Consider the following 26456-nt stretch of genomic DNA (forward strand, 5'->3'; position numbering starts at 1 on the left):
CCGGCTCAGCCACATGTTTAGCGTTTTTATGTGATCAGTCGACTGGCGACGCGACTTGGCCATCACTACTCGACAGTGACATCGTCGGTAGTTTCACACTATCGGTGCTTGCACATGCTTTCGTGTCTGTCTTCTCCGATGTGCTATATCTGTGGTGACGGAGGTGGGAATTCGGGAAACGACTGTATCAAGAATTTATTTCAGCAATGAAGATGTGGTCAAGATGTTTGACCCTCGTCTACGTGATGCTGGTTTTTCTGGTAAGTGGCTGGTTTTAGCTACCTGCGATATACATGTCTTACAGTGGCTCGTACTTTTATATCAACCAACTGGGCTAGAAATCTTGCCTTGACTGATTTTTGTCTCTCGCAAAGTGACCTCAAGCTTTTGCTGCCCGCTACCCCCCTTTGTAAGTATGTCAGTGGAGTTTCAAGTGAGTCCATGGATACTGTTCAGGAAACACGGCTATTTGAACTTATTATGCTGTTTGACGATTGCTGTTATATCCCTATTTTCATTCAAGAAAAGCTGCTCTGTTGAAAAATTATGTTGAAGTTTGCCACGCATATGTTTAGTGCTACACTGCCAGGTCGTTTTTGTGTCCGATTGCCTGCCCGTTTAGTTACCCGATGCCTACACACTATTTTACTGATTCTTAAAGCTCCGATGCTATTGCCTCCTCCTAATCCTTTGTTATCACCTGCTGTTTGCTATCACTCGAATCCTTTGGCTCCACGAATGCCATGCTTTTAACCTAATGGCTTCTTTTGCAGGTACTAACAATTTGTTCCGGGAATTTGGCTGGAGCCACAGCAATCAGTGCTGTTGACTTTCACGAGACCAACCCTGTTCTGACGCCTTACGGCATCCTGGAGGAGGGCGACCTCCTGAGGTCACCAGCCAGCCGCAAGGGCGCGCCTTCGAACTGGCTCTGGGATAACAGACGATACAACTACGAGGTCACTACCGACGCCAATCGCAGCGCCATCGAGGCTGGCATCCGGTTTTGGCGAGACCACACCTGTATCGAGTTTGAGGAGGTGTCCGAGTCAAGCCATCTCCCTCGCGTCCGCTTTGTTGCCGAGGAGGGTTGCTGGTCCTTTGTTGGCTGTGTTTCCAAAGAACTGGCGACACGTGTGCAGGCGCTGAGCCTGGGCACCGGATGCACTGGTCTCGGTACCGTAACCCACGAGATCGCCCACTCGCTCGGATTCTTCCACGAACAGTCGCGCTCCGACCGCGACGACCAGGTTACGATTCTGTGGGACAATATAGATGAAGAATTCAAAAGTAACTTTGCTATGTTCGATACACAGAACAAAGATGTGCCTTACGACCTTAGCTCTGTAATGCATTACGGTACGTTCTATTTCTCGTCAAACGGTAAACCAACCATCTTGACCCAGAACCCGACGCTGCAGGGTCTGATCGGACAGCGCGACAGGCCCTCCTTCCGTGACGTGGCGCTCATGAACCGGCTGTACCGCTGCGAGGAGCTGTGCAGCAGCCCACCGCCGTGTCGGAACGGCGGCTACGTGTCGGCCGACTGTGTGTGCCACTGTCCGCCGGGCACGAGCGGCTCGGCGTGCCAGACAGTGCTAAGCGACTACTACGAGCACCAGCTGTGCGTTCACGAGGTGCTTGGCTGCCCGCACAGTGATTAGAAGCTCATTCCGCAGCCTACCCATTTGCTTATGTCATTATTCCATTATCAACTACACGATATTTTGTTGTGTTTGTCGCATAATGGACGATATCTTCCAAACCTATTGTTAATTTAATCGGCTTAATTTGAGTTTCTGGTCAGACACCGTGTATGTTCAATACAAATAATTGCTTTATCACTGTCCATCAGCTTCTTTTCAGCTCGTGGATGTTACAAACAACTAGGAATGCTACCCCATGGCAACAAGCATGCGATTCTGGTCACCGTGGCTGTTCTTGTTCAAGCAAGCGTGCCTTTCTGTATCGGAAATATGCTCTTACATGATATTAGACAAATTGACTTTCATGTTGTCAACAAAAATACAGTGGTGGAAACCGCTTCGCTTGACATTCGACCAGACGGAATGGGATTGTCTTTGACGTATGAAGCCGGTTAGCAGCTCGGAAGATAATGTCGGTAAGCGCTCGACGTAATGTAAGATAAAGCTAATGCCTTGGATGTCAGACAGCTGTCTCTCTCCAGCATTGTTTTTGTGCTTAGTTCAAAATATCAGCTAGCGCTCATTGAAAGGTTAAGTGAAAAATACAGAAGTTTGAAAAGTAACGGGTGCACTGTCACTGCGAATTATGGCATTGTTGCTGTCTGAAAAATTTACCCTAACCCAACCAATTATATAACTGAACATGCTGAGACTGGGGCGTAAAGGACGCTAGGACTGTTTTCCTGTAGCCTGTGATTAGTCGTGCTGTGAGTTTATCCATCTGCTTCCACAAAGAGAACTTGCTAATGGTTTCGTTGACCGGGCATTTTCATTGCCACTTCTCAGAGTGAAGCCGTTTTACCACGTGCAGACTCAACTCCCACAGCTTCCCACACGCACGCTCGGTGGTCCGCTCAGGGACCTTGCATAAGATCGTCAATCGGTCTTGCCTAACGGCCTCGCCGAGCCTGAGCCATCGACCTGGTTGGCCCGGCGGGACCCTAACCCGCTGCTGCAGCTCTGCACTGTATTGGTGGTTTCGATATGTTTAACCTTTGCAGTGCTTACTGCTTGGTCGTTGTTCTTTGTACATTGGGAAGGCTGAAATGTGGATGGCAGATATGTAAAACAGTGTTGCTGTGATTTTCAACTGAACACTGCACTTGATCGTTTTATGCCGCAAACAATGCAGGTGACGCGCAGAATCGCAACTTCCTTCCCTCTTTCACAACGCAAGCAACAGCGTTGTTTCGAATGAAGCGAGTGAAGCAAGTTACATCCAAGTCATCCCCAACTGATAAATGAAAAGAAGCTTGTAAGTGCAGAAGGAGAGCTATATATAAACAAAACTCACCCAAATTGAAGTAGTCTCTAGACACATACATGCTTATATTCAACCGTCTGAGATTTTCAATGGCACCGATGCGCTTGTGTTATCTCGCCGCTTTTTACTTTCGTTGGCGAAGACGATAGCTATGCTGTGGAGTGTGGACGCTATCGTGATGGTCATTCACAATGGCTAGTTTGGTGACTGAAACCAATGTTCAGTTTAGGAAGTCGCTACACCGGATTTTTTAATTTATAATTTCAGCTCAACACATCTGGTCTGGCTCGTGCATACGCGTCAATAAAATACCAAGGCTGGAGGTCAGCCCCGGTAGGGTACAACACCTTTACGGGACTTAGCGCGGTACCTACATGCGTGGAAGAAGGGAAGGGGGCACATGCGTGGTACCTACACATGCGTGAAAGGGGGCTGCAGGCGAAACCGACCAACGGACATCGGGCTGGCAGCGGCCAGCTTCGCCAATCGTTACACAGCCGGTTTCATCAAAGACAAAATATTGTGTTAAAAAATGTTGATTTATTCAAACTTTTTCCTAAATTCATCAGCGCTATTAGTAAAATAATATTACCCCGATCTCTTATTCAGAACGTTTAAAAATAACGCTTATCGCCGTCGCTGTGATGTTTTATTCCTTGCAGCGAACCCAGCGGACACAGAGTGCTGAAAAGTAACTTACATGCTTCCTGAGCCCCTGTTTGGCCTGTTGTGGCGAATCTCTCTGCGAGTTGTTATTATAGATAGGCCCTCTGGCTGGCGAGGCTTGTATTCTGATACAGGAAAACATCGGAGCAGGGATTGAGGCTGCTCTACCGTGTGATTTTCATTCTCCGTTACAATGTTAGGGCTTTTTTCGCCTCGTAGGAGCGGCACGGGCCAGGCTGCGTGGTGTCCAAGATTAGCTTCGGAGGATTAAGAAGTTAACGCTGCATAATTCACAAAGCGCCCTCACGGTGCCCGAACACCGACGTTAAGATGATAAAATGCTGCGGACACCATCGATCATTCACGCCTTTACGGGGCTTCAAAGGGAGCTTCATTGACTCCGGCTTCAGCACGGTTTCATTTAAGTGAACATGGTACCAGGAAGACACTGCGCCAGCCTTTCTATTCCTCACTTTGTCTGAGAATAGAGTGTGACTTTCCGTGGCTGGCCGGTTTTTGTTATGCCGCTTTCATGTTGTTCGCTGGGTGGTGTGGATTAGAAGCGGGCCGGCAGTTGTGTTTTGATCTCCCCACGGTCTAATTAATCAACAGCTCTGTTGTTCTCGCATTGTGTGATGTGGCCGTAACTAAGCGACCCTCGAAGGCACGATGACGGCCACAGTTCCAACCCTATATGATATAAGAGCGTGTGTGCTGCTGTGAGCTGCGGCAAACATTCACTTTCACCGAGCGCTGAGTATTCGCGTAATATGTCAACGATCAGACGTAATAAATCTATTTTTATTTATATTTGTGATACTTGCATGGTTTCTAGCGTTGGACTGCGTATCGAAAAAAACGAATTTCACGTTTTTTTATGCATTTTACCAAACTATTAGCACCTTTACACGTAGATCATCCGAGTAGCATTGGATGGTAAATCAGATCATTTTGGGTTGGATGGTAAATCCGTAAATGATCTTTTAGATCACACTATTTTGACTTTGATGTTCCTTGTGTCCGATTTCATTTCTCATTTGACGAGCGCTTAGTATTAGTATTTCTCATCAACGTTTGATAGGAACTGCCAAAATTGTCTGAAAAGTTTGGGTTTTATGAATCCAAAGATGAAATTATGGATCCAAATCAGGAAGGGAAAGGTGCGTCTATTTCAGTCATGACACAAGTCATGTAATTTTAATCATTCTTGACTGGTCAATAGTTACTTTGAAGGTTGTTTTCTTTCGTCTAATTCGATAGTAACAAAACACTTGGAATACTCGCCGTCAGCGGACCTGCATAATGCATGATCTATATATTATGTGTAATGCTGGCGTCTGATGTCGAGTACAATATACTTTATCCTATCAATAAGTGCAGCAAACCCGGATTAGCCGGAGAGACCGGTGAGCGGCGGCCGGGGCGGCGGAGCGCGGCCGGCCCTATCTCCGACCGGACATCCGCCGTGACCGGGCCGCCGAGCGGCCTGCATATTCCGGCGGCCGCTTCGAACTGCCGCCGGGACGGGGTCGAGGTGCCGCACGGGCGCCCTCCATCTCCGACCCGCGCCTATCAGCGGCCATGGGCCGTCCTCCCTCCTCCGGCGCTGCCGCCGCCTCATCCATGACTTCTCTATCTGCCTCGTCTGTTGACCCGACGTGGCCGTTTTGCGCCGGGAATACGTTCTATTGACCTCTTTTATCAATAGTCGGGCGGCCGACTGAACTCGTAAGGGAAGAGCGGCCGCTGGGTTGCTGGTGCCTTTCTTACCCGCTGCTGCTGTCTGTTGGCCGCTGGTGTACCGCGGTTTCGACTGCTGTGGCTCCGTGCAACACGGGCCCACAGCTGATGCTGCTGGAATCGATACAGCGCAGCGTTTGGCGCCGCCGGCTCCGCTGCTCTGTCGGCGAACCGGCTCTCATCTCGGAGCTTCTGCAGGCGGACGCGCGCGCGCGCGGCCCGGCGCCGGCGGCGCTCGTGGCGCGTGTCGCGCGGCCCGACCGGCGCGTCGCTCACGCGCGCGCCTCGCTGGCGACCGGCGGTGACCGGCGCGAGCCAGTCGGTGGTAGCTACAGCGACCGCCGGGTCGGGTCGGGTCGGGTGCCGCGCCACGGTCACTGTGCTGTCCCCACACCCGGCCTCCGGGACTCGACGTCGGCACGAGCGATGGTGTGATCTCGGTAAGTGGCTGGGCGCTTATCGCAGGGCATATCCGCCTGGTTAGTGGCAAGTAAATAGTGCTGAGTTTGCTATTGGTTGAGTTGCCGTGAATTAATCTCGTGTGGTGATAGTTTCGATCATATCGCTAACTTATATAGAGTGTTTTCGGTATTCATAATCTGTCTGGGAGCTTTCCTATCATTTGCATCCAGATAATGTGTTGTCTTCTAATTTAATAATCTAAATGTATCGTCGTCTAATCTAAGTGTCGGATACATATCTTTGGACTGTGTGCTGAATGTTTATAATTGTCACCGATTGTACAAACCAATTTGGTCAAAAGTCATATCACATAAACGCATGAATGAAATCCGAAAATTGAATTCGATCTCTTCTACGAAACTCAAGAATATCTCATAAACGTAAAGTCTCAGCTTTTTGGGGTGATTTTTTTTTAGACGGTTCAATGCTCATTGAGCTTTTCTTTGCCATTTCGGTCAGGGGATCATCGTAGTCCCCTAGGTGCTCTGCTGCTGGCAGTCTTCCGCGTCAATTTACACCTCGTGGATTGCTATAGTCGAGAGATACTTTGTTCTTACATTGCATTGTCTGAGTGACCTCAGCAGAAACTTGTAGTGAACTTCATATTTACCTCTTCTGTAATTCCTGCAATGTCAGAACAGGATATTGGTTGTTCTGTTGCATCCATTTATCGGTGGTTGGTCTGTCCTAAAGGGTGCCATTGCGGTTCATTGGGGTCATCCAGGTGGTAAGCAATGGATGTGTGATTCCCCCGCTCCTATGTCGCATGGCAGCGGCCTACGCCGTGTGTTCGAAGTGGCTGTGGAGTCGTGCTTGGTATTTCTACCAGTGATATTGGGGGCAAGTCAGAAGGTGATGTTCATGTTTCATATGAAGCGATGTAATCACTTGTTTTGCCTTAGTTGACGCAGTGATAATTGATACCCGTGGGTAAAGTTTGTACCGTGCAGTTTTTAACTACTAAGCAAAGCAAGAAGAGTTGACATTCCACGAGCGCACTGGATGATTTGTTGTGTTTTGTAAAAGGACTAATGCGATCTTCGAAGGATTTTTTATCTGTGCGTCACGCTTCGTTATCATCCACATAAAATGATTTTGGCCGCAAATATTTAGTGACATATATCTTGCTATAGTCTATACCCATTTTCATATGCTGCACAATTACCCGTAGCTATTTGCGCGTCGATGCAACCGCCTTTGCGTAGCGCATCTACATGCTTACTTTGCATCGCGTCCATGCTATGAAGAAACAAACTAGAGATGCTTCAACGGCTAGATTTGGATGCGCCCTGTCGCCATTAACCTTTGTCGCGGTAAACTTTTGAACAAATTCGTCAGCGGTAGACCAGGCGTGGGCGCAGTGGGATGGTGCTTTCGCGATGTCGCTGCCCCCGAACAAACTCGGCTTGTGGAGAGACAGTGCATCTGCACGAGTCTGAAACATTCAGCGTCAGGGCCGAATAGCCAGAAATGCAGTTTACCGTTGGTGTCAGTTTGCACTCTTATCAAGTTCATTCAGTGGCAAAACGATGGTGTGCTGGCTCTGCGACATTTACGCGAAAATCAATCTTTATGCTGGAGATAAACATGTTTTGGCAGCAGTTATCTTGTAACTTAATTTCATTGATCTTTGCAGTTTAAATAAGTGATTATGTAACAAAGTGTGTAATATTTGAATGCGTCATTAGTTAATGCGTACGTAATGCATCATATATGCATCTTCCGGTCTACCTTTTCATTAATTATTGTTTTGAGCGCTGCTGCTTCTTCCGCAATTTTTCTTCACATCGACTTTTTCATCAATGAATATCAGACGCTTCAATTTTTTTCTTCTTCTTCTTGTTATCCCTTTCTCGAAAGCATAGTCCCACCGATATTCATTTCATATGTCGTGAGTCATTGTTCGTATCCACATGTTCTCACAATGGTGAAAAATAATAAGCTATAATAATTGATAAGTTCTAAAATAATGCGTATGTTTGACACTTTTTTAGTTGTCTCAGGTCTCTTGACAATCATTGGTGTGACAGAATGCGTAAGGATTTTGTCAGGCACAGCATGGCCCTCGAGTGCTAAAGCCCATCTTTGGTTACCCTGGTTCATTTAATCAGCTAACCAGAGCCTAATGGCAATCACTTTAAAGTTAACCGAGTTAAACTCTTGTTGCTGAGAATCCTGAGGCGATTCTTAAATAAGCTCGTAACTGTTGAAGCATCGAAGCGTCTCCCGTTATGTAATGTGATTGGAATTTGTACGTTGGCGGTGGTAGGCAAACTGCTAACCATGCACAAACAGCTTTTTGAAACACAAATTTCCTTACGCTCGAACATCTTGGCTCGAACTTTAAAGCCTTAATTAATATACTGCGTGCCGCGTGGTCTTGTTATGAAAATAATAATGGTCATCTCTACGCCCGAGTGTATAAAAAATAAAAATAAAGCAGGGTTCAGAGTATATGCCAAATGATGCAGACATCATTTTAAATTGTTCAGCAGAATCAGAATGCTACTTGAATTATCAAATATTTAAGGTGAAAATAAATTTGGTGTGTAGAGAACCGTAGACATTGGGCATCCATATCTCTCACTGGATTCCTACTAGCAGGATCGATCGATTAGTACAGATGCAATGCATTTGAGATGCATATGTGAATCGAGATACATCTAATAGTTTCGGCCTTTCCGGTAATCTGCGGCGGCCAACTGTTGCCGTTTTTACCGGCGCGGGGACCGGACAACGGGCCGCCGGGAGCGGTCACACGGTGGAGTAGTTGGCAGCTAATCCTTCCGCCTGGTCACGCACATTGGCCAACTGGCCAACGGCCCGGCCCGGCCGGCAGACCGCAGGTTACCACAATGCTCTGTGTTAGGTGATTTATCCACCGAACAGTGGAATTGGACGCCGATGTCCCATAACTACTGATCTGTCCAGGCATCGTCATACCCAGGCTTCTGGACACCTTCGCACGAGTTATACCGGTGCTAACGATGACCGGTATCCTAGCGTGCCAGAGTTGGAACGAACCTCTCGCTTGTTGTGGCATTTCCCAAGCGTTTGAGCGGTATGCGAGATTGAATGCATGCAAAGGGCCGAAAGTTTGCGAGGGCAGAGAGTGAAAAGCAGTGGCGCCGAGCAGCGCGAATGTAAATGATGTGGGAACTACCGGATTCCTCAAAAGCTTCGAGTCATCTTTTTGGATGTCTGAGCAATGCTAAAACTTTGTACTTCATTTGAAGTTCGGGTACTGAGTTACCTTGTTCTGTCATTTTATCCTAGTTATATTGTTGGTGGGATGAACTCATTTTATTGTTTAGTTCAAAGGAGCTTTAAGATGTAAGTCTGTTTTAAATTAAAAGTAGTTGGCATTCTTTCAGTGCAAGACCTAGTTCAAGGTCATGACTTAGTTTGGGTAGCGTCTTGCTTCCCTCAAGAAACAGTCAGCTGGCCTCACCGCCTGTTTAGTTTTGCCGTAGTGTTCCCTGCCGGTGGGACACTGCCGGTCACATAAGAAAACGGCGCGGCAATAGCGCCCTGTCCTGCCGCCGAGGCTCTCAGGGCCACGCTGCGTCGCCGCGCTTCCGAGTTTTGCGGGTCAGCCTACCAACGCAGGTGAACGTTTCGATCCCATTACATTCTCTCGTAGGCATCGCGTGAACGGTGAAACCGGAAGTCTACGCTTGTTTTTGCTGAATTCGGTGATTTTTTTTACATCGATGTCGCTCGTGTGCGGTACTAATCAAAGCATATGTCACGACAGCTTCGTTATATCACGTGAACTATTGCGTGGCGAAGGGTGCATTAGCGAATGGCGCTAATTGTCAATGCGAACTCTGTACTTTGGAACCATTTGTTGACACTGGCTAATCACATCCCTACTTATTGAGCTGATATTTAGCACTTCTTTTTCATGACTTCTTCATTCTAGAATCTAGGCACGGACAACCGTTCTCTGCACAAAGAAAAAGCAGCTAGGTATATGCTATTCGGGTGATGTGAATTTTTGTTCCTTTTTATATCGATCGTAACCGTTACATAACTTTTCTGAAATTGGTTTGCTAATAAAATAACATTTTCTGTTGCAAGATGCGGATTGGCTGCATTTCTTTGTACTTTTTATTCCGTTTTTTTTTCTTCTGAATCTGTATGTCTGAAACATTTGTGGAAGCCTGTAAGTCGTACAGAGGTCTTTGGTTAGATCTAACAGCCCCGAGGTTGTGCAAAGACATCCCGTCAGACAGGAAGTGCATTACATAAAGGTCTCTAGTTCTACCCTAGGTGCGCACCAACAAAGGCTCCCCCGCTAACGAGTGAATGATTCTCCCCCGACGCCGTGTCATTCACTTCTCCCGGGAGCGTCACGTAGCCGAAGCTTTGACGGACGCTATTTCTGGTGGCAGCAGCCCAGCCGGCGAGCTGATTAACTATTTACCCCGTCCCCCTGTCACCGAGCATCATTATTGATCAAACGGATGAATAAGGAATGGCACGTTGTAAAATCCGCACAGCCATCACTGGATGTCACTGGATCAAAGTCTTCGGTTAAAGACTTCAACGTTTGTTTTGTGAATATGGACTTCTGTTAAGTCATGCTGTATAGAAGCGGATGCTAGGGTTGAAGAATGATTGAAAATCGACTGACCTGAAATTACACCAAAAGTAAAGATCTTGATGTGATGCTACCGCTCGCTTGGAAAAGGCTGTCCGTGGGTCTGCTTTGTTGGGGATGTGTGTAGCATAAGAAATGAGCTAACTTCCTTCTACTTGTTTATTGGTGCCATTTTATTTTTATCTGCGACTTCCCGCCTCAAAGCAAAGAATGTAGTGCACATAGGTGCACTTATATTGTGAAGTATTGAACACTTTCTTCTTTTTCATTCTTATGTTCTTTAAATACGCACATCGCTTTAAATCAATACTAAGCAATCGCCATTTCTCCTCACACCAAACACTCAAACCACTGACGAGTTCCACTAACATCTCTAACCGATCACAGTCAGTCGCCTAATCCTGGCCAATCGCGGGTCGTTTCACACCTCCTTGGGGCCGACGTACGGCACGTGGCCTATCCATATTGTGTGCGGGGTCGACCGGAACCAGCCGGGACCGGGTCGGCGCCGGGTGCCTATTGAATTAGTTCCGCCCCTGGCACCGTGTGACTGATGGCCTCCCGTTTGACGCACCCCTGGCGCTGATTCCGGGTCAGACGGGGTTGGCGCGGCCTGCGACCGTTTTCTGATAGGTGCCGCCCGGTCAGCAGGTCAGCGAGATAGGACAGAGCGCCGCGCAGGCTGGCAGGCAACAGAATCGAAAGGCTGTGATCGAAACAGAAAGGATAGATGATAGCTATAACCAACAGACGGCAAACCAACAGAGGGACGATAAGTGGTGATGAGAGGTTGAGTATCTAATGTGTGTCGGGTTCATAGTTACTTTGTCATACCTTGTTAAGGTAGATGTGTTCGTGCAATGCTAAGCTTGAACGGGACTGCCGTGATCATACGCCCGTGGCGTGGGCTGCGACTAGGCTATTATTTCAAGCTTATCTTGGATATACAGCTAACTACTACGGTGTAGCGCCATGACGCTGGTTGTCACGAAAGCCGTCTGGGCGACGCTCTGATTTTACACGGTATACGCAGGCGTGACGAAGTCGCATGAGCTGCCGTCGTCCGGCCTAACATAATAGTCTGGCACCGTGGACTAAATTTAAACCGACTACACCGTCGGTCGCCGAGCGCAGGAGGGGACAACGTCAGGCTAGAGGCGAGATAATGAACCGAGCGCACGCCACTCATGAGACGGCAAGTGGGTGGATTCACTAGACGGCCTCACGCTTATCATGTGTGGCGTGCGGGCGAGGCGTCTCGCGACTGTTCACCGCTCCCCTCGGCGACCGCTGTACCGTTCTCAGGTTCTAGCAAACACCGGATAGATGCGACAATCGTTGTTGACAGTTTGATCGGCGAAGCTGTGATTCAGTTGGTCGCGGCCCGACACCAATCATTGGCATACTCCTCGGTCGGTCGGGCCGCCCTTCCCTGGTGAATAAGTAACCAACTGCTTGTCTGAGCGCGTACGACAGACCGTGACGAGCGACCATCACGGAGCCGACTGCTCATTGATAGTCACGGCGATGGCCGCTCCGCTCGAGTGTTTTGTTTAATGATCGCTAATTGGTGCTGCTCCGTGTTGGTTCCGTCGATAATTGCTACAAGAAGGACACTAGACCGCCAAAAAATGTGTTGTCTCAGATTTTCGAGGCATGTTTGTGGCTGGTATATGCGACAAACTGTAGTAGTATCTGATCTATAAAAATATTTTTCGATTTATACATTCTAAGTTTGATTAGTTACCTGTGAAGAAGACTTTTTGCGAAACAATCTCCCCAGTCGCAATGCCAATTGCAGGCGTCCACTTACCTACGTTAGCCTATGAATCGGGCAGGTAGAGTGAAACTTTTTGACGTCTGGTTAAAACTAGTCCTTTAAAGACTCTAAAAAGGCCTTAGAGTCTCTGGCAAATGAACACCCTATCGCAGAAAACAATACTCGTAGCTGCAATTATACCTATCAGACTTGTGCCGTGACCAAAAATCAAGATCCAGGATCCTCAAGGTCCCACGGCAAATTCAATTTCTAGAATCCAAGGTTTCCAAGGTCCCACGGCAAATTCAATTTCTAGAATCCAAGGTTTCCAAGGTCCCACGGCAAACTCAATTTCTAGAATCCAAGGTTTCCAAGGTCCCACGGCAAATTCAATTTCTAGAATCAAGGTTTCCAAGGTCCCACGGCAAATTCAATTTCTAGAATCCAAGGTTTCCAAGGTCCCACGGCAAATATACATTGCAGGATCCACAGTCCCCTAGGTCCCACGACAAGAATGCATTGCAGGATCCACAGTCCCTAGGGTCCCACGACAAGCGTGAATTTCGGGATCCACAGTCCCCAAGGTCCCATGATTAGTACACACTTCAGAGTTCAGGGTCCACAGTCCTCAAGGTCCCACGGCAAAAATACACCTCAGGATCCAAAGTATTCAGGGTCCCACAACAAGAACTTAAACTAACATTCTGATGAGCAGGCTTACTTCTAAATATTCTGTCAACGGATGCCCAGCAACATTGAAAGGGGCAGAACCTATGCAAACCTGTGGTGGTTTTCATTTACCAACATAGGTAGGGGGAGCTTCAACACAAGTCAAAGTTAAAGATGAATCATGATATCAATCTCTCCTTCTTTAGCCTGACAAGTTCATAAAAATATAGGTAGGTAATAGGTACCTTGCATTTTGCATTGTCATGTCCCTTTCAAATCAATCTTACCTGATCATTATGAATGTAGGATATAACCTTACAGTTATTGAAGACAGACATCCAAGTATTCTTTCAGGCAAGATCAAAAACCCAGAAATAAAACCTACAGGCTTCATAAAAATGGAAAAATTGAATTGGATTGTTATATGCTTTCGATTTTCTGCACATTCAGTTACATAATACCTAGAGCTCTGTTCTCACCCCGTTTATTTATCAGCAGGCTGCGACCATGCTGCTAACTTCTTGGCTCCTCATTGGTCGAATTCAAGTGATCTATTCGTTAGACCAATGAGAGGCCAAGCCGCACGCTGATATAAAAACAGCGACCGAACAGGGCCCTGGATAAAAACTGAAATATGTTCTAAGTCTTGTTTTCGCGAGCGCTCACACAAAAAACTGATCGATTAAGCCAATAGAATTAGAGCATCAGCGAGCGCAAACCTTACTTACTGTTCATTCACATAAGCTTGAAGGCTCTGAACAAAATTCCATATGACAATTTTTTTTGTCAGACGGTTTTTCGTCGGCAGATTTTCGTCTGACTTTTTCGTCTTGCATTTATTCGTCTGTACGAATTGATTTGGTGCATTTTTCGTCGGAGTATTTTTCTGTCCGGCATTTTTTTCGTCTGGACGAGGCGGAAAATGTCCTTACGAAAAAATGCGCGGACTTAGATATGCACAGGCGAAAAATGCATAGACGAAGTCTGCGGACGAAAATCTGCAGACGAAAAATTGTCCGACGAAAACCTGCTAAACGAAAAAGTTGAACTGTCATGGAATCATTGCTTATATTGGATGCTCATTGCTCAATGGTGATTTGATGACTTGCAAATCAAATAAGTTTGACACTTACTTGGTCAGTGGGTCAGGGTAGCTTCCAAGTAGCTTCAAGCCCAGCATATCACAACCCAGAAAACAAGGCCCAGAAAATATGTCAGGTGAGATTAGAAAAGAACTTTCCAAACCACCACTGTCCACTGTTTGACAGTTTCATAATCCATAACATTGATAATGTAAAAAGCTACCAGGTCTCTTGTTCCAGTTCTGCCTCACAGCTATGACAACGATTTGGCTCTGTATATGTCTACACAGTCTGGTTCATTTTCTCTTCATGTATCTATCCTAGCCCCTTTCAGCTGGTCGCTCAGTGGCTCAACTATAGATATTTATTGAAGTGTTTACAGACAAAACCTAGTGCAGGGTCCTTAGTGGCCCATGTGCAACATAAACCTCATGGTCCTGCTTCCAGGATTCGTGAGGTACCTCAACAAAATGATGGTGTAGATCCAGCAGACCCTTCTCCTAAGATCCCATGAGAAATAATAAAACTGGGACTGAAGGTCTGCATTCTGCAGGGTCTTGCAGCATACCAAAATTTTGAGGTCCTGACCCCTGGGTTTCCATGGTTTCACGGCATATGAAATGTTGAGGTCCTGGGTTTCTAAGGTCTCATGTCACATGAAATGTTGATGTCCTGGGATTCCAAGGTCTCGCGGCATATGCAAGTGTTGAGGTCCTGGGATTCCAAGGTCTCGCGACATATGCAAATGTTGAGGTCCTGGGATTCCAAGGTCTCGCGGCATATGGATGTTTTAAGGTCCTGGGTTTCCAAGGTCTCACGACAAAAATGACAATGCAAGGTCCAGGATCCATCAAGGTCCCAGACCTTGGACTCTGCGAACCCTGGATCTCGAACATTTTTGGGACCTTGGCACAAGTCTGATACCTATGCAGCCAAAGTTTTCGAACAAGCATTGTTCAGCATCATGCAAGGCATTAGTTTTCCTTCGAGTGCTCTTTACTAACAAGATAGAAGCTGTGCGGTACAGTCATGATCCCCGTCGATTTTATAAATGCAAAAAAAAATCGACAGACGCCAATGGCACTGTCCAGTGGTACGTGCGTCATGCGACATGTAAATGTATAGGCGCGTTTCCTCGTAGCACCAGTACGTACCGTTATGGCATATGCACAACAGCCTCCAGACTAATGACGATGTGATCCTCACGGTGTAATCTGATCCTTGCGTTATTGAAATAGCAGTCCCTTTTTCGGACAGTATGTAACCTGACGTGACTGCTGGCAATCCACCAAACTAATCTTTTACAAAAAAGACGCGATGGTATGATGATCAGCGCTCAGTGTAACTTTGCGATGAGCTGCCGTCGAGAAGATCTGAACCTCTGAACCAAGTAGCGTAGGATCTGCATAAAACTGAGAGAGATAAGCATTGCATGGTGCACGATGCCCATGTTCGCTTACAGATACTCAGCTAACGCCGCCGCGACCGTGACGTCCCAGAGCCTTATGCCACCGTCGAGAGGACGCACAAACTTCGGGAAGCACAAGTGCGCACATCTGATGAAAATGTGAGGAAGAGATGGAGAGAGAGAGAGAGAGAGAGAGAGAGAGAGAGAGAGAGAGAGAGAGAGAGAGAGAGAGAGAGAGAGAGAGAGAGAGAGAGAGAGAGAGAGACGTGGGCGTCGGCTGTCGTTCCCGGAGCGGTACGTGCGTCACTGTTCTGTGACTGCTGCATTATGTCTCGCCGAGCGAGCCGCGCCGCGTGCAATTATGACGCCGGCCGGAATCAATGTGCGCTACTGGGACAAACTGAAGGCGGTACGTCCGCGGCGCCGACGGCCCCCAGATGCCGGCCGGCCACCTTTATTAGGCGCCGGCCGCGCGCGAGAGGATGACCGGCGACACGCGACGGTGGCGGCGCGCCGGCGGCGTTGGTGGCGCACCTGGCGCGCCGCCTGCCGCCCGCTGCACACTGGTCACAAAAGGGACAGGTGATGGGACTCCCACGGCCGATTGGCCCCATTAGTGGCCCCAGGCGGCCGGCACGCCCCGCCGGCGTAATGGACGGCAAACGGACCGCAAGACGGCAGACCCCGCCGTCACGAGACGGTGCGAACGTCCCCGCCCCCCTCCCTCCGCGACCTCATTGGCACCGAGGTTATTCCTGGCCATGTCAGCATCTCAGAGATGAACCCTGAAGAGGCTTTGGCTTTGGTGTAGGCATTGATACTATTGTGGCTACTAATTCAAACACCGCGGGGACTTCATAATGCTATTCATGTGCTGTTTCTTGATCTGTTGATCTGTTTCTCTGTGAGGAATCGTTAATTCTTAGACAAATGGGAAGACTAGGCATCAAATGTGAGTATAACATTCAGTTTTGCGCACAAAAAAAGCGGAATGGCACCATTGGCAGATCCAGAGGTGGGACGTTTCGGAAATTAGCTGCCGCGGCGCCAATCCGGCTGCAAATTAGACCTAATTATGGCACGGGGGTATCCAGAGCATGTAGATTTCGGGCGGTGCAGCGCCCGAAATCTACAAAAAGTGCGTTTTTTACAAGACAACGAAACACATTTTAAAATGCACAGCAGTGCGTAAGGAATCAAAATCCAACGAGGTTTTTTAATAAGGGGAAATTTTTGGAGGTTTGCCCCCCCCCCCCGCATCTTCCGAGGCGGCCTTTCCGGATCCGCCAGTGAATGACACAGCATGATCACTACTGCTGGTCTGGTGGCTGTTGTTTCGGATTGGTGAGTTTTTTTTAGCGCTCGAAAACTACAGTTCTCAACAGTAAGTCGTCTTGTTTCATTATTCCGGGTTCGCACCAGGGCTGCCGAGTCGATGGATTTTAGGCTGACTCCGACTCCCACTCCGGGGTCGGCTTCAAACATGGACTCCGACTCTGGACTCCGGACGGTTCTATTAAAATCCATATCATGATATTGAAGCTCATAATGGAGATGTTTTTATCTTGCCTGAAACAATCCCTTGTGCGTTCCAAGGCTTTGCGTTGCAAATATGCTATTAAAATAACATGCAGAATGAAAAAAGCAGGTTCTGTGGCATTCACCGTCTTCTGCTTCTTTCGCTGAAGACGCTCGTCAAAAACAACAAAATGGCCTTTTTTCGACAAAATCTCATTTCGAGCGCAGTATCGTCAACCAAACAGGTGCAGTGCATGACGTTGAGCCATGCAGCGTCAACTCGGACTCCGGCCGGAGTTGGAGTCGGTAAGATTTTAGTGACTCCAACTCCGACGCCGGACAGAACTGTCGACTCCGACCGACTCCAACTCCGATTCCGACGCCGCAGCCCTGGTTTGCACGACAGTAAGCTGGTGTGCCGGGCGTAACCAATTTGTCGTCATTATTAGGTATATGTAGAGATATGCTTCTGTATCTCTTATGCAAACATAGCTACCGCTTCGTTTAGTCTGGTATGTTTATGTGTTGACTGCAGGTGTAGTGTTTGTTCCCCGAATTCCTGAATGTCTCCTGTGTACGCTGTTCAGCTTGATGCTGCGGGACCGGCGGATCGGTACAAAAAGAAAACAGGCCCACCTGCTCTGTCGTCGTTACGGACCAACGTCTGCCTATTGGCAATACCGCCGTCGGAGATAGACGTTCGTCTATGGCGACATTCTCTGTCCGTCTCGACTGAGCTCAGTTCAATAATGTTTTATCCTCAATTTTGCCGTCGCTCGCCGGACGTCAGTCTGCTCTGGTAAACATCGTTGACGACGCATCGCGGCAACTTCTCGCGTTCATTTCTCCGGAAGGAGCGTTAATCTTCGAGAAGAGGCGCAGCGCCGTGGTATAGTGGTACTTCGTCTTGGGCTACAACCTCCTACAACAGTCAACAAATGGGGGAGATTGGTACCCATTCGCCGAGACGAAAATTCACTCAAGATACCACTAGAGATTCTCCAATAAACGGCCCTATGTTGATGCCCAATAGCGAGCCACTGTACCAATATTTTTTCCACCACTTCATCGTTTTGCTATGTGTAAAGTGAACCTCACATTGCTATGTACTCAATAGCATCTAACCACAGAGCGCAAAATCTATTCAATGCGGTTGCTTCTATTTTCGTTCCGCAGCCATATTTAATCTCGGAAATGATCACACGTTTTTCGACCGCCTCGCGATGGCACGCGCGCGGTCGGTGTAGAATTCCACCAGGGAGCGGTTCTGATTCGCCGGCTCTGCGCGGTTGCTCGGAACCCGCCCAGTCCGCAGCCTGTGACTGCATGCAGTGGGTGCGGCACGCGTCTGCGACCGGCAGTGACGTTAATGCGGGCCGGCATAAACGGGCCTCCTGGAAGGGCAGGTGTTCATTAATGCGCGCTGGAATGGGTGACAGCACACCGCGCCAGTGCCGGACTGTGGTCTACGAATCGACCGGTAACGCTAGATAGAGTCGGTAAGCGCGGCGCCTCCCCACAGGCCCCGACCGGCATTAACTTGCCAGCATAGTCGCCAGGAGTAACTAATTTCCTTTCACAAACAAGTCGGCATAGTTCATATATTTACTATTTTTTTCCTTGAAAATCAACACATTTGAAGAATATGTATTTTGTAGTTCCACTTTTTAGGTTGAAATATGCTATAATTTGCTAGGTCATGGGTACTTTTTTAAAAAAAAAGATATTATCTTGTCATTCCACCGTCCTGTCGTACGGTAGCATTGCATTGGCTGAATTCCACCACAAGGGTACATAACGTTATTTATAAATAGTTAAAGTTTGGCAAGTACTGGGGCCTGACAGGAACAAAAACTAGCATTAAAACGATGTTACGTGCACTGAATGAGTGCACGTTAATGGATGGCTTATGTAATTGTGGTAGATGAGTGAACTACCGTAACACAACTGAAGAAACATTCGACGCCCAGCCGTGTCCCTTTACATGGCCGACCTAAATAGGCGAACGGTGACAGGTATTTGCTTACCTCATGGCGCAAATATTTATCTCTTGAGAACAAATGGCCTTCCTGTCATCATTTGCCAGCTTTGAGCGAACGCCGCTGGCCCGCCCATGCAGTGTGCGAGCGCCGCTCTAAATACTGCGCCGGAAAGCACCGCTGTTCTGCGGCGCAGTCTATCAACGCAGGCCGTCTGCTGCGGTTGTCGGCCAGAATGTTTGGTGCTCGACGTTTGGCGGGGAACCTCGCGTCACGCACCTTACGTCATTGCCAAAAATATGTTTAGAGGCACTTGGGGCAGGTGGTGACGCCTAAGGACATAGGAGCGGCTTGTACGAGTATAAAGCATGCTAAGTGAAAAACTGTTCTTATAGGAAGTGGTGTGATACGACTCTCGGATGTTGCCCTCAGCCTATGACTAAAATCGTGACACAAACATATTGGTAACATAAATATAATGTTTGAATTTCAGCGTTTCATTTCCCAAGAATTTTATTTTCTCTTTGCATGCATTTTGAAATGAACATGCAAAGACGGTTAGCTTGTGGTCGCGCTGGTAGTTACAATATCTACCTATACCTACCTATGCATATCTGAAAACGTTTACGTTTTATGTGAAGTTGGTACGCAGTTATCTCAGATAAGAGCGCCGTGAATGTCAGTGAAGCGCCGCTCGGCTCCTATTTGCTCGTGATGTGCCGCCGTCGAGCGGTGCGCTCCGTTCGTTGGCCGCTCAGTGGCAGGAGTAGTTCTCTGGTCCCGCCGCCGGCGACTGTAGCTCGGTGCGCCCGCCGACGCTGAGCCTTTTCCCGGCGGCTGGAGAAATATTGACGCCGTCGACACCTGGTTAGAGGCGGGCGTCTAGAGAGGGTATTTTCCAGTGTTTGTGACGGGTACGATGTCACTAATTGGCAGGGAACTTTATAGACCCTGAATGGGACCCGTAATTTTATTGTCTCCTAAGCACGCGACGGAGTGGACTGATTTTGATGCTGGCTCACTTTTATTGTCGGATGAGCTGAGGAATTGGGATAAAAACAAATATGGAATTGTTATTTCTTTCTTTTTAATGATAGGTATTGGCCGTGCGATAGCTGGTGGACCTGATTGCTAGCGAATAACAAACATTAAATACAAGAGGGTTTAAGCAAATGAAAGCAGCCTTTTCTTGTCGCCACAACCTACACGAAATCCACGACTGCTGCCCTCTCGCATTGTTCTTTTTCTCGGCTGGATAGATTGTCGAGGCAGTTCTCACAAACAGGCTGGGCTGAGCTCAGAGGGCGATGAAACAACCCATCATTTCGCATGCATTCTTGTCTGAAACTACTCCCAATGTCTTCCAATCTGCCATATTTCTGATTTACCGCCTGATTCCGTCTGATATCCGCCGACGTCCGAATCGTTCCGGCGTAAAACACAGTGTTGGCAGTGGTCCGGGGACCCCGGCCCCGGGCGCGAACCAGCGTGGCTGCATAGTGATAACCGCGGCAGGGCCACAGGCGGTCCGGCACCGGCGGCGGTGGGGGCCGGTGGCCGCCGCGCCGGCCCGCGGCGATGGTCGCTGATTGGCGGCCCCTGAACAAACAGTCGGCTCGTCAGCGCACACCGCCGGACGGGCACCGAGCCGCGGGCCGCCCAGCGCGGTACTCCCGGCGGGGAGGGACGGGGGTCACCAGTCGCAGCCGGGATGCATCGTACACACGTGTGTTGAGGTGGGACGTTTCGGAAATTAGCTGCCGCGGCGCCAATCCAGCTGCAAATTAGACCTAATTATGGCACGGTGGTATCACTTGCTAGATGTGGAATCGCTTCGGTGATGAATCATTGGAACCAGATACCTACCTACTTATTTTCGGTGCAGCTTACCCACAGCACGGAATATATAGTCTACGACAGACGTAGACTATGCATATGTTGGTAACTATATATTTCGTGTCGCACAAAATAAAAACATTGCTCGGCCTCCTGAAATTTTATGACGATCTGTAATAGAAAAGTAATGAAACGAGTGTGCTCTCTCGCCAATGGCCCACATTTCTCTTTTTTCCTTCCATTCCCTCTACTCTTTCTCTCACCCTCTCTCCCTCCCTCCCTCCCTCCCTCCCTCCCTCTTTCTTTCTCTTTCTTTCGCTCCCTCTCCCTCTCACCCTTTCCGATCGTCTGCTGCCCAGTGTTTGGAAAGGCAACGTCGCGTTTCTCAGAGTTAATTTTGAATATAAATGAAACGGAATTAAGCGTTGTTTCCGAAGTTGACGCTTTGGAATAGTTCCACCTCTCGCCAGTTGTGCTGAATACTAACGCTCTGGTTGGCCACGGCTGATTAGCTTCGTCTTTGGACGTGGTCCCCGGGCCCCCAAGGGCGGCTCGTCGGTGGCGGTGGCGGGGTTGTTTTCGCGCCGCGGCGCCCCTGCCCCAGTTGATAGGTCAGGCGGCGCTCAGTTTCACAATTTGCCCAATCGACACCCACTAATCAGGCAAACAGGCAGCCGTCGCCGGCGCAGCCGGCGCCGACCCGAGCCGAGCGCATTTGAATAACGGCCTGTCAATGTCCGTTGCAGACGGGTGCGCTGAAGTCGACTCAACATGGCGGACGGCCGCGGACGCGCCACCCAGCTGCCGCTGCGTCTGCTGGTGGCGGCCGCCATCTTGGTCAGGTGAGTGATGACGCGGCCGTGGGCGACAGAGCGGGCCTGGCTGCATCTGACGGATTGATCCGCCATCGATCGTGCGATCCGCCCAGTTAAACACGGCCACGACGCCGAGATTCTTCGGGGCCGAGATGAATGTGTTCCGGACCGCCAACTTCATCTGCCCAGCGAGCTTCAAAGAAAATGCACAGCCCGCCTGCTCCCGACATTTGCTGATAGTGTGGAGGGATATGCTGTTTACTGGCTAGAAACCCGGTAGAATGTTTTCCTTCGCGACGTGATCCCAAACACATTTAACGCATTGTTTCATTTTTCCTTACGATCTATACTCATCGTTTCCGTCATAAACAAGCCAGTTTGTTTTCATTAGAAAATCCCGCCGTGAAATTTACTTTCCCGGTTCGATGATTTCTAATGCGACGTTGTGTTCTCTCTCAATCATCTGTAAGCTCGTTCGGCTGCGGCGCCGAAGTCGTTTGACGATCTCGGCACGATCGAGCCTCCTGTCGGAGGTAGCGGCCAGCTAGCCAACTCGGCACCGATTGGTGTCCCTCTTCTCGATGTGGGCGAGGGATTGGAGCTCAAACTAGCTGTTGACTTTTAACAGCACTATAGCACACAAGCTATCGAAATTAGCCTCGAAGTAATTGATGACGGGTTTGGTTTGATGTTTTTTTCTACCGCCGAAACACATGTTTGCAAGCAGAATGTATTAGATGGCGCTGACTGTGTTTTCGGTTGCATTGCTACGCTCACAGATGTCCGGCGTCCACAGACCTACAGATTTCATTTCTTTTGTAGATATCGTGTGCGTGGGTAATTACACTGGTAGGCGCAATATGGACTGACAAAGCTGGAGACGCGATGACGCATTAAACGTCGCGGCTCACCGTCTTAAAATGGATCCGGGACTCAGGAGATCCAAGATACAGAAAATGGTGTTTTTATGTTTGAGGAGCTAAGCCTTTCGCCTGTCTGGCGCAGCTGTGATTGGGTTAGCGACAGCAGCACTATTGGGAACCGTCCAATTTTTTGCTCGTACGGATGTCTAAACGAGGACTCTAACTTTTCTGCAGCTGTTTTAGTCACTCCACGTCTAACCTTGTTGTCGGTGGATGTCACTTGCCTTATGGCTGGTCAACCGCTTCGCAACTGATGCTGAATCCACTAGCGTCCACAGCTGTGCTTCTGGCTTCCACTGCTACCACTGGCGTTTAACAGTTGCCTCCAGCTTCCAAAGCTGACTCTCGCCTTCCACAGCTGCCACTGGCTCCTCTAGCTGACTCTGGCTCCTCCATAGCTCCATTTGGCGTCCACAGCTACCACTGGTTTCCACAACTGCCTATGACTTCCACAGCTGCCGGGTCCATCGGCGGCTCCATCAAGTGCCGAGCTGCCGTCCCGGTGTGATGTCGAGCGCTGGGGACAGCGGCTCTCTATGCGGCTCCTATGTGATGTCGGGTCTGGGGACAGCGGCTCTCCGTCGATGTGATGTCGGAGCATAAGGACAGCTTCTCTCCACTACCATCCCGATGTGATGTCGGGTCTTGGAACAGCTGCTCTATTCCGTCCCGATGTGATGTCGGGTCTGGGGACAGCCGCTCTCCACCACCACAATAGAGCCGGCGTGTCGGCCGAGCGTCTCTCATTGATCACACGGCGCCTTTCAACGTGACTCGGCCCGCCGCCACGCCGCCACACAGGCCGGGCGGACTTGCATAATTTGCGGCGGCCCGGCGGGCGAGCGTCACCGATATGTGCCGGGGTATTGGAGACTGGTGCCGAGGCCTAACGGCTAATGTGAGGCGACCGGCTCACTATAAGGCACAGTGTGAAAATGGAGGCTGGTGAGATTGTAAAACTATATGCATTCTACGAACAAAGGGATATATGTATGCAGAAGTGTAGCGAACGGAGTGACGATAGAAATAGAATCGGCACTTACTGCAGTTTTGTGAGTAGTGCTTTGTCTTTGGAGACGAACGAAGCATCTTGGAATGACTTCTAGATTAGCAATGCGCTGTGCTCGACGTTGCCGATGTTGTTTTCCTAATAACAGTTGTTATTGTCATCCATTTACTCTGAGCATTAGCGTTTGGTGCCGTGGTTGTAACAGGATAGAAGCAGATCGCTTCAAAAGAATGGTGCAGCCTAAGTCATGATTGAAATGTCAAAACCACGGAGATGATTAATATTAACGTCGTAAATTTGCTATGTCATGGCTAAGCGATGTAATGCATGTTAAGTCAAGCCACCAAGAAATACAGTTATAAACGCTGTGAAACGAGTCAATGTCTGGGAACTATTATCATGCAATGTAAGCTGCCCATTTATAATGCCACAGCATGCATTTGCGTATCGTTCATTTTATATGCGACGAAATGAAGCGATTCATCTCACCGTGTCGTAGACGCCATGAATGCGTCCGTAGCCGCTGCCCGTAAATCACTAAAACATGACTTATACTGTACCGTGCACAGCGTACCATTATCCTCGTCCTGTTCGGATCGCTGGCCTGTACCGGCGTATGAAGCTAAGCTTGTACAAACGTCATAGTGCTAATGGAACGGCCGGCACTGGCCGGAGCCTCGGAAATGGAGTGGATGGCGTTCACTTAGAGCTGACATTCGATAGCTTTTTCTGCCGCTGCGTTTCCATGCAATTACCTGTCGTCGGCGAACAAATGCGCCAGTCGTGGTGTTGTTAAAATGCCGTGGAAACGATTCTAAATTGGTGCTGATCGATTTCTTGAACACAATTTATGCTTGATCGTTTATTGTTTGTTGTTCGTGCTGAAGTTTGATTTCCAGAATCCAATTTGCTCTAAGTCATTTACCGTTTGTTGTTCGAGGTGTTTTTAGCCGGTGTTTGAGTGGTGTTATGCGGATTCGTTTCGTCTGACGCCGGCAGCCGTTGTACATACCGCACGGTATGTGCAGCTGGAAGGCCATCCATTCGGAGCGGCCCTGAGCTCCATGTCTCGGCGGGGAGTGGGCTGGGAGCCGACAAGTTAGTGGCGGCCGCCCGACGGGGTCATTCGTCCGGACACTGGGCTGGCGAGTGGCGAGGACAGCGTCTCCGGTGGGCGGCGGGGCTGTGGCGTGGCGTGTCTGTGTCCGCAGACTCAGACTGGGCCGGATTGACGTGGCACCGTGGTCCACACCGAACTCCGCTGTTCGCACAGAGTTCCGTGTCTCGCTCGGGGCGCCACGGTCCCGCACGGCTAGTTGGATGGAGAGAGGCTGGATAGTCTGGTCCTGTTGTATCAACGGGAACGGGGTACGGGCTGCTCTGTGATGCTTCACATTCTTACTATCATGTGGTAGGCGGATTTGGCTCACAGGCCCGTCTCCGAACGTCGAGCCGTGTGCCGGTCGGCCGTGGCGGGCGGCCCTCCCGGCTGCTGGTCACGACTTCCCATCACGCCGCCGCCTACGCTGGATGCTTGTATTTGCGGATGCTCTCTCGATTTGGTGATCGGCACTGCCACTGCTGATGCAATATTGGCGCTGTGCTGAGCCCATGAAGCGGCTGCCGCAGCCCTAGAAACGATTCGCCAGTCAGCGTATAGCAGCTCTCGGCTCGTAAAATACGTCATGTGAGGCATCGAAAGTAGACTTTCAGACGTGGAAATGCTACCAGTTTGCTGCTGGGCACGGATTATGAATCCGGGAAGAATGGTTGATGAGATGATATAAGCTGAGGTTTCTTTTTATTACATTTCGTGAGTGACGCGAGCACGAAATACAAATAAATCAGGGCGGTTTCAGGACTTCATTTCTCAACTCGCTGATAACATTTTTAGCCATTTGTGTTCCCATCAGGATACAATTTTATTTGGGCTCAGTCTATTTCACGAATAATGAACGGCCATATGGATGAATATATAAATAATCCAATGATGCACCTTAGCCTGTATTTATTGACACTCCATAACTCTTATATTTATGCATAATTTGGACGAATCTGTCACCATAGCGGCCGGCGTTTCGTAGCACCACTGACATTCCGTTCCAATTCCATTGCAGCACTGACTGTGTGAACTACCGCGAAAAGGAGAAGCGCATTCTGGACGAGATTCTTACGGGCGGAGTCGGTAACTCGAGTGGCTACGATAAGAGGATCCGCCCGTACGGGGTGAACGGCAGCTCAGGTGAGTCCCCTCCGCTCTCTCCGACCCTCTCTCCTACCCATCCGGTGTCCGCTCCACTCTCTGACTCCCATCCTCTGTCTCTCACTCCATCCTCTGTCCATCTCAGTCGACCCATGATCGCACAAAGTGGCTGCCCAGTGCCCGGCCCCGAGCTCAGAGTGGAACAGAACGGGCGGTAGCCGAATCGATACCGCCTCAGGAAACGAAACGTCTCACCAAGACTGAGATTAATGCACCTGGAATTAATTGTTGGCATTCCATTGTGCGCTAACGCCTTGACAAAACGCTGCCTAAACTCCCAGAAAAGACCTTCAATAGGGATTGTCCGTACCATTTTGGTGGCGAGATATTGAGAAAAGCTATGTGTTGTCAAGTGGGCTCAGATGTAAGCTGATAACTAGTTTGAATTTTCGCAAGCAGCTATGCATTATTCAATGTTTATCATCGAAGATTAATGTATGAGACAGCCTAGAAACAATATTAATTGAGTTTGGGTGTATGCACGCCGCAGGGGAAGCTGGGTTCAGCATCAGCCAGAGCCCAGAACAAAGGCGGCACAGCCTATTTAGACGCGAAATTTGGGCATTGTGACTGGCTAAAACGGTTTTCAGTAATAGAAGGCATCAGCGGATAATGCAGCATCATATACCTTGCATCAATTAACTAGGTTAGTGCATGAATAACCTGGACTATCCGTTCCTGTCATGCCGATTTTAACCCGGCAGTTGCTGGGGTATTTCGCCACCCACCGTTTGCTGGGGGGGGGGGGGCG

At 49.0% G+C, this 26456-nt stretch overlaps 1 protein-coding gene across 2 annotated transcripts in view; it reads left to right on the plus strand.

The window, feature by feature from the left end:
- The window catches only part of LOC122392116 (guanine nucleotide-binding protein G(q) subunit alpha-like), a 61069-nt gene extending 35384 nt beyond the window's left edge, over positions 1-25685 (plus strand). The window contains exons 8-9 of one of the 2 annotated variants that reach the window (XM_043386672.1): positions 21442-21537; positions 25560-25685. In XM_043386672.1, the coding sequence (XP_043242607.1) occupies positions 21442-21537; positions 25560-25573 (110 nt within the window). In that variant the 3' untranslated portion in view covers positions 25574-25685. Of the gene's footprint in view, positions 1-1421; positions 1802-21441; positions 21538-25559 lie in introns of those variants that run through there. The other variant, XM_043386674.1, reaches the window with a different exon arrangement.
- The last annotated feature ends 771 nt before the right edge of the window (positions 25686-26456 follow it).

The sequence above is a fragment of the Amphibalanus amphitrite genome, unplaced genomic scaffold (genome assembly GCF_019059575.1).
Source record: "Amphibalanus amphitrite isolate SeventyFive unplaced genomic scaffold, NRLGWU_Aamphi_draft 000469F_arrow, whole genome shotgun sequence".
NCBI lineage: Eukaryota > Metazoa > Arthropoda > Thecostraca > Balanomorpha > Balanidae > Amphibalanus > Amphibalanus amphitrite.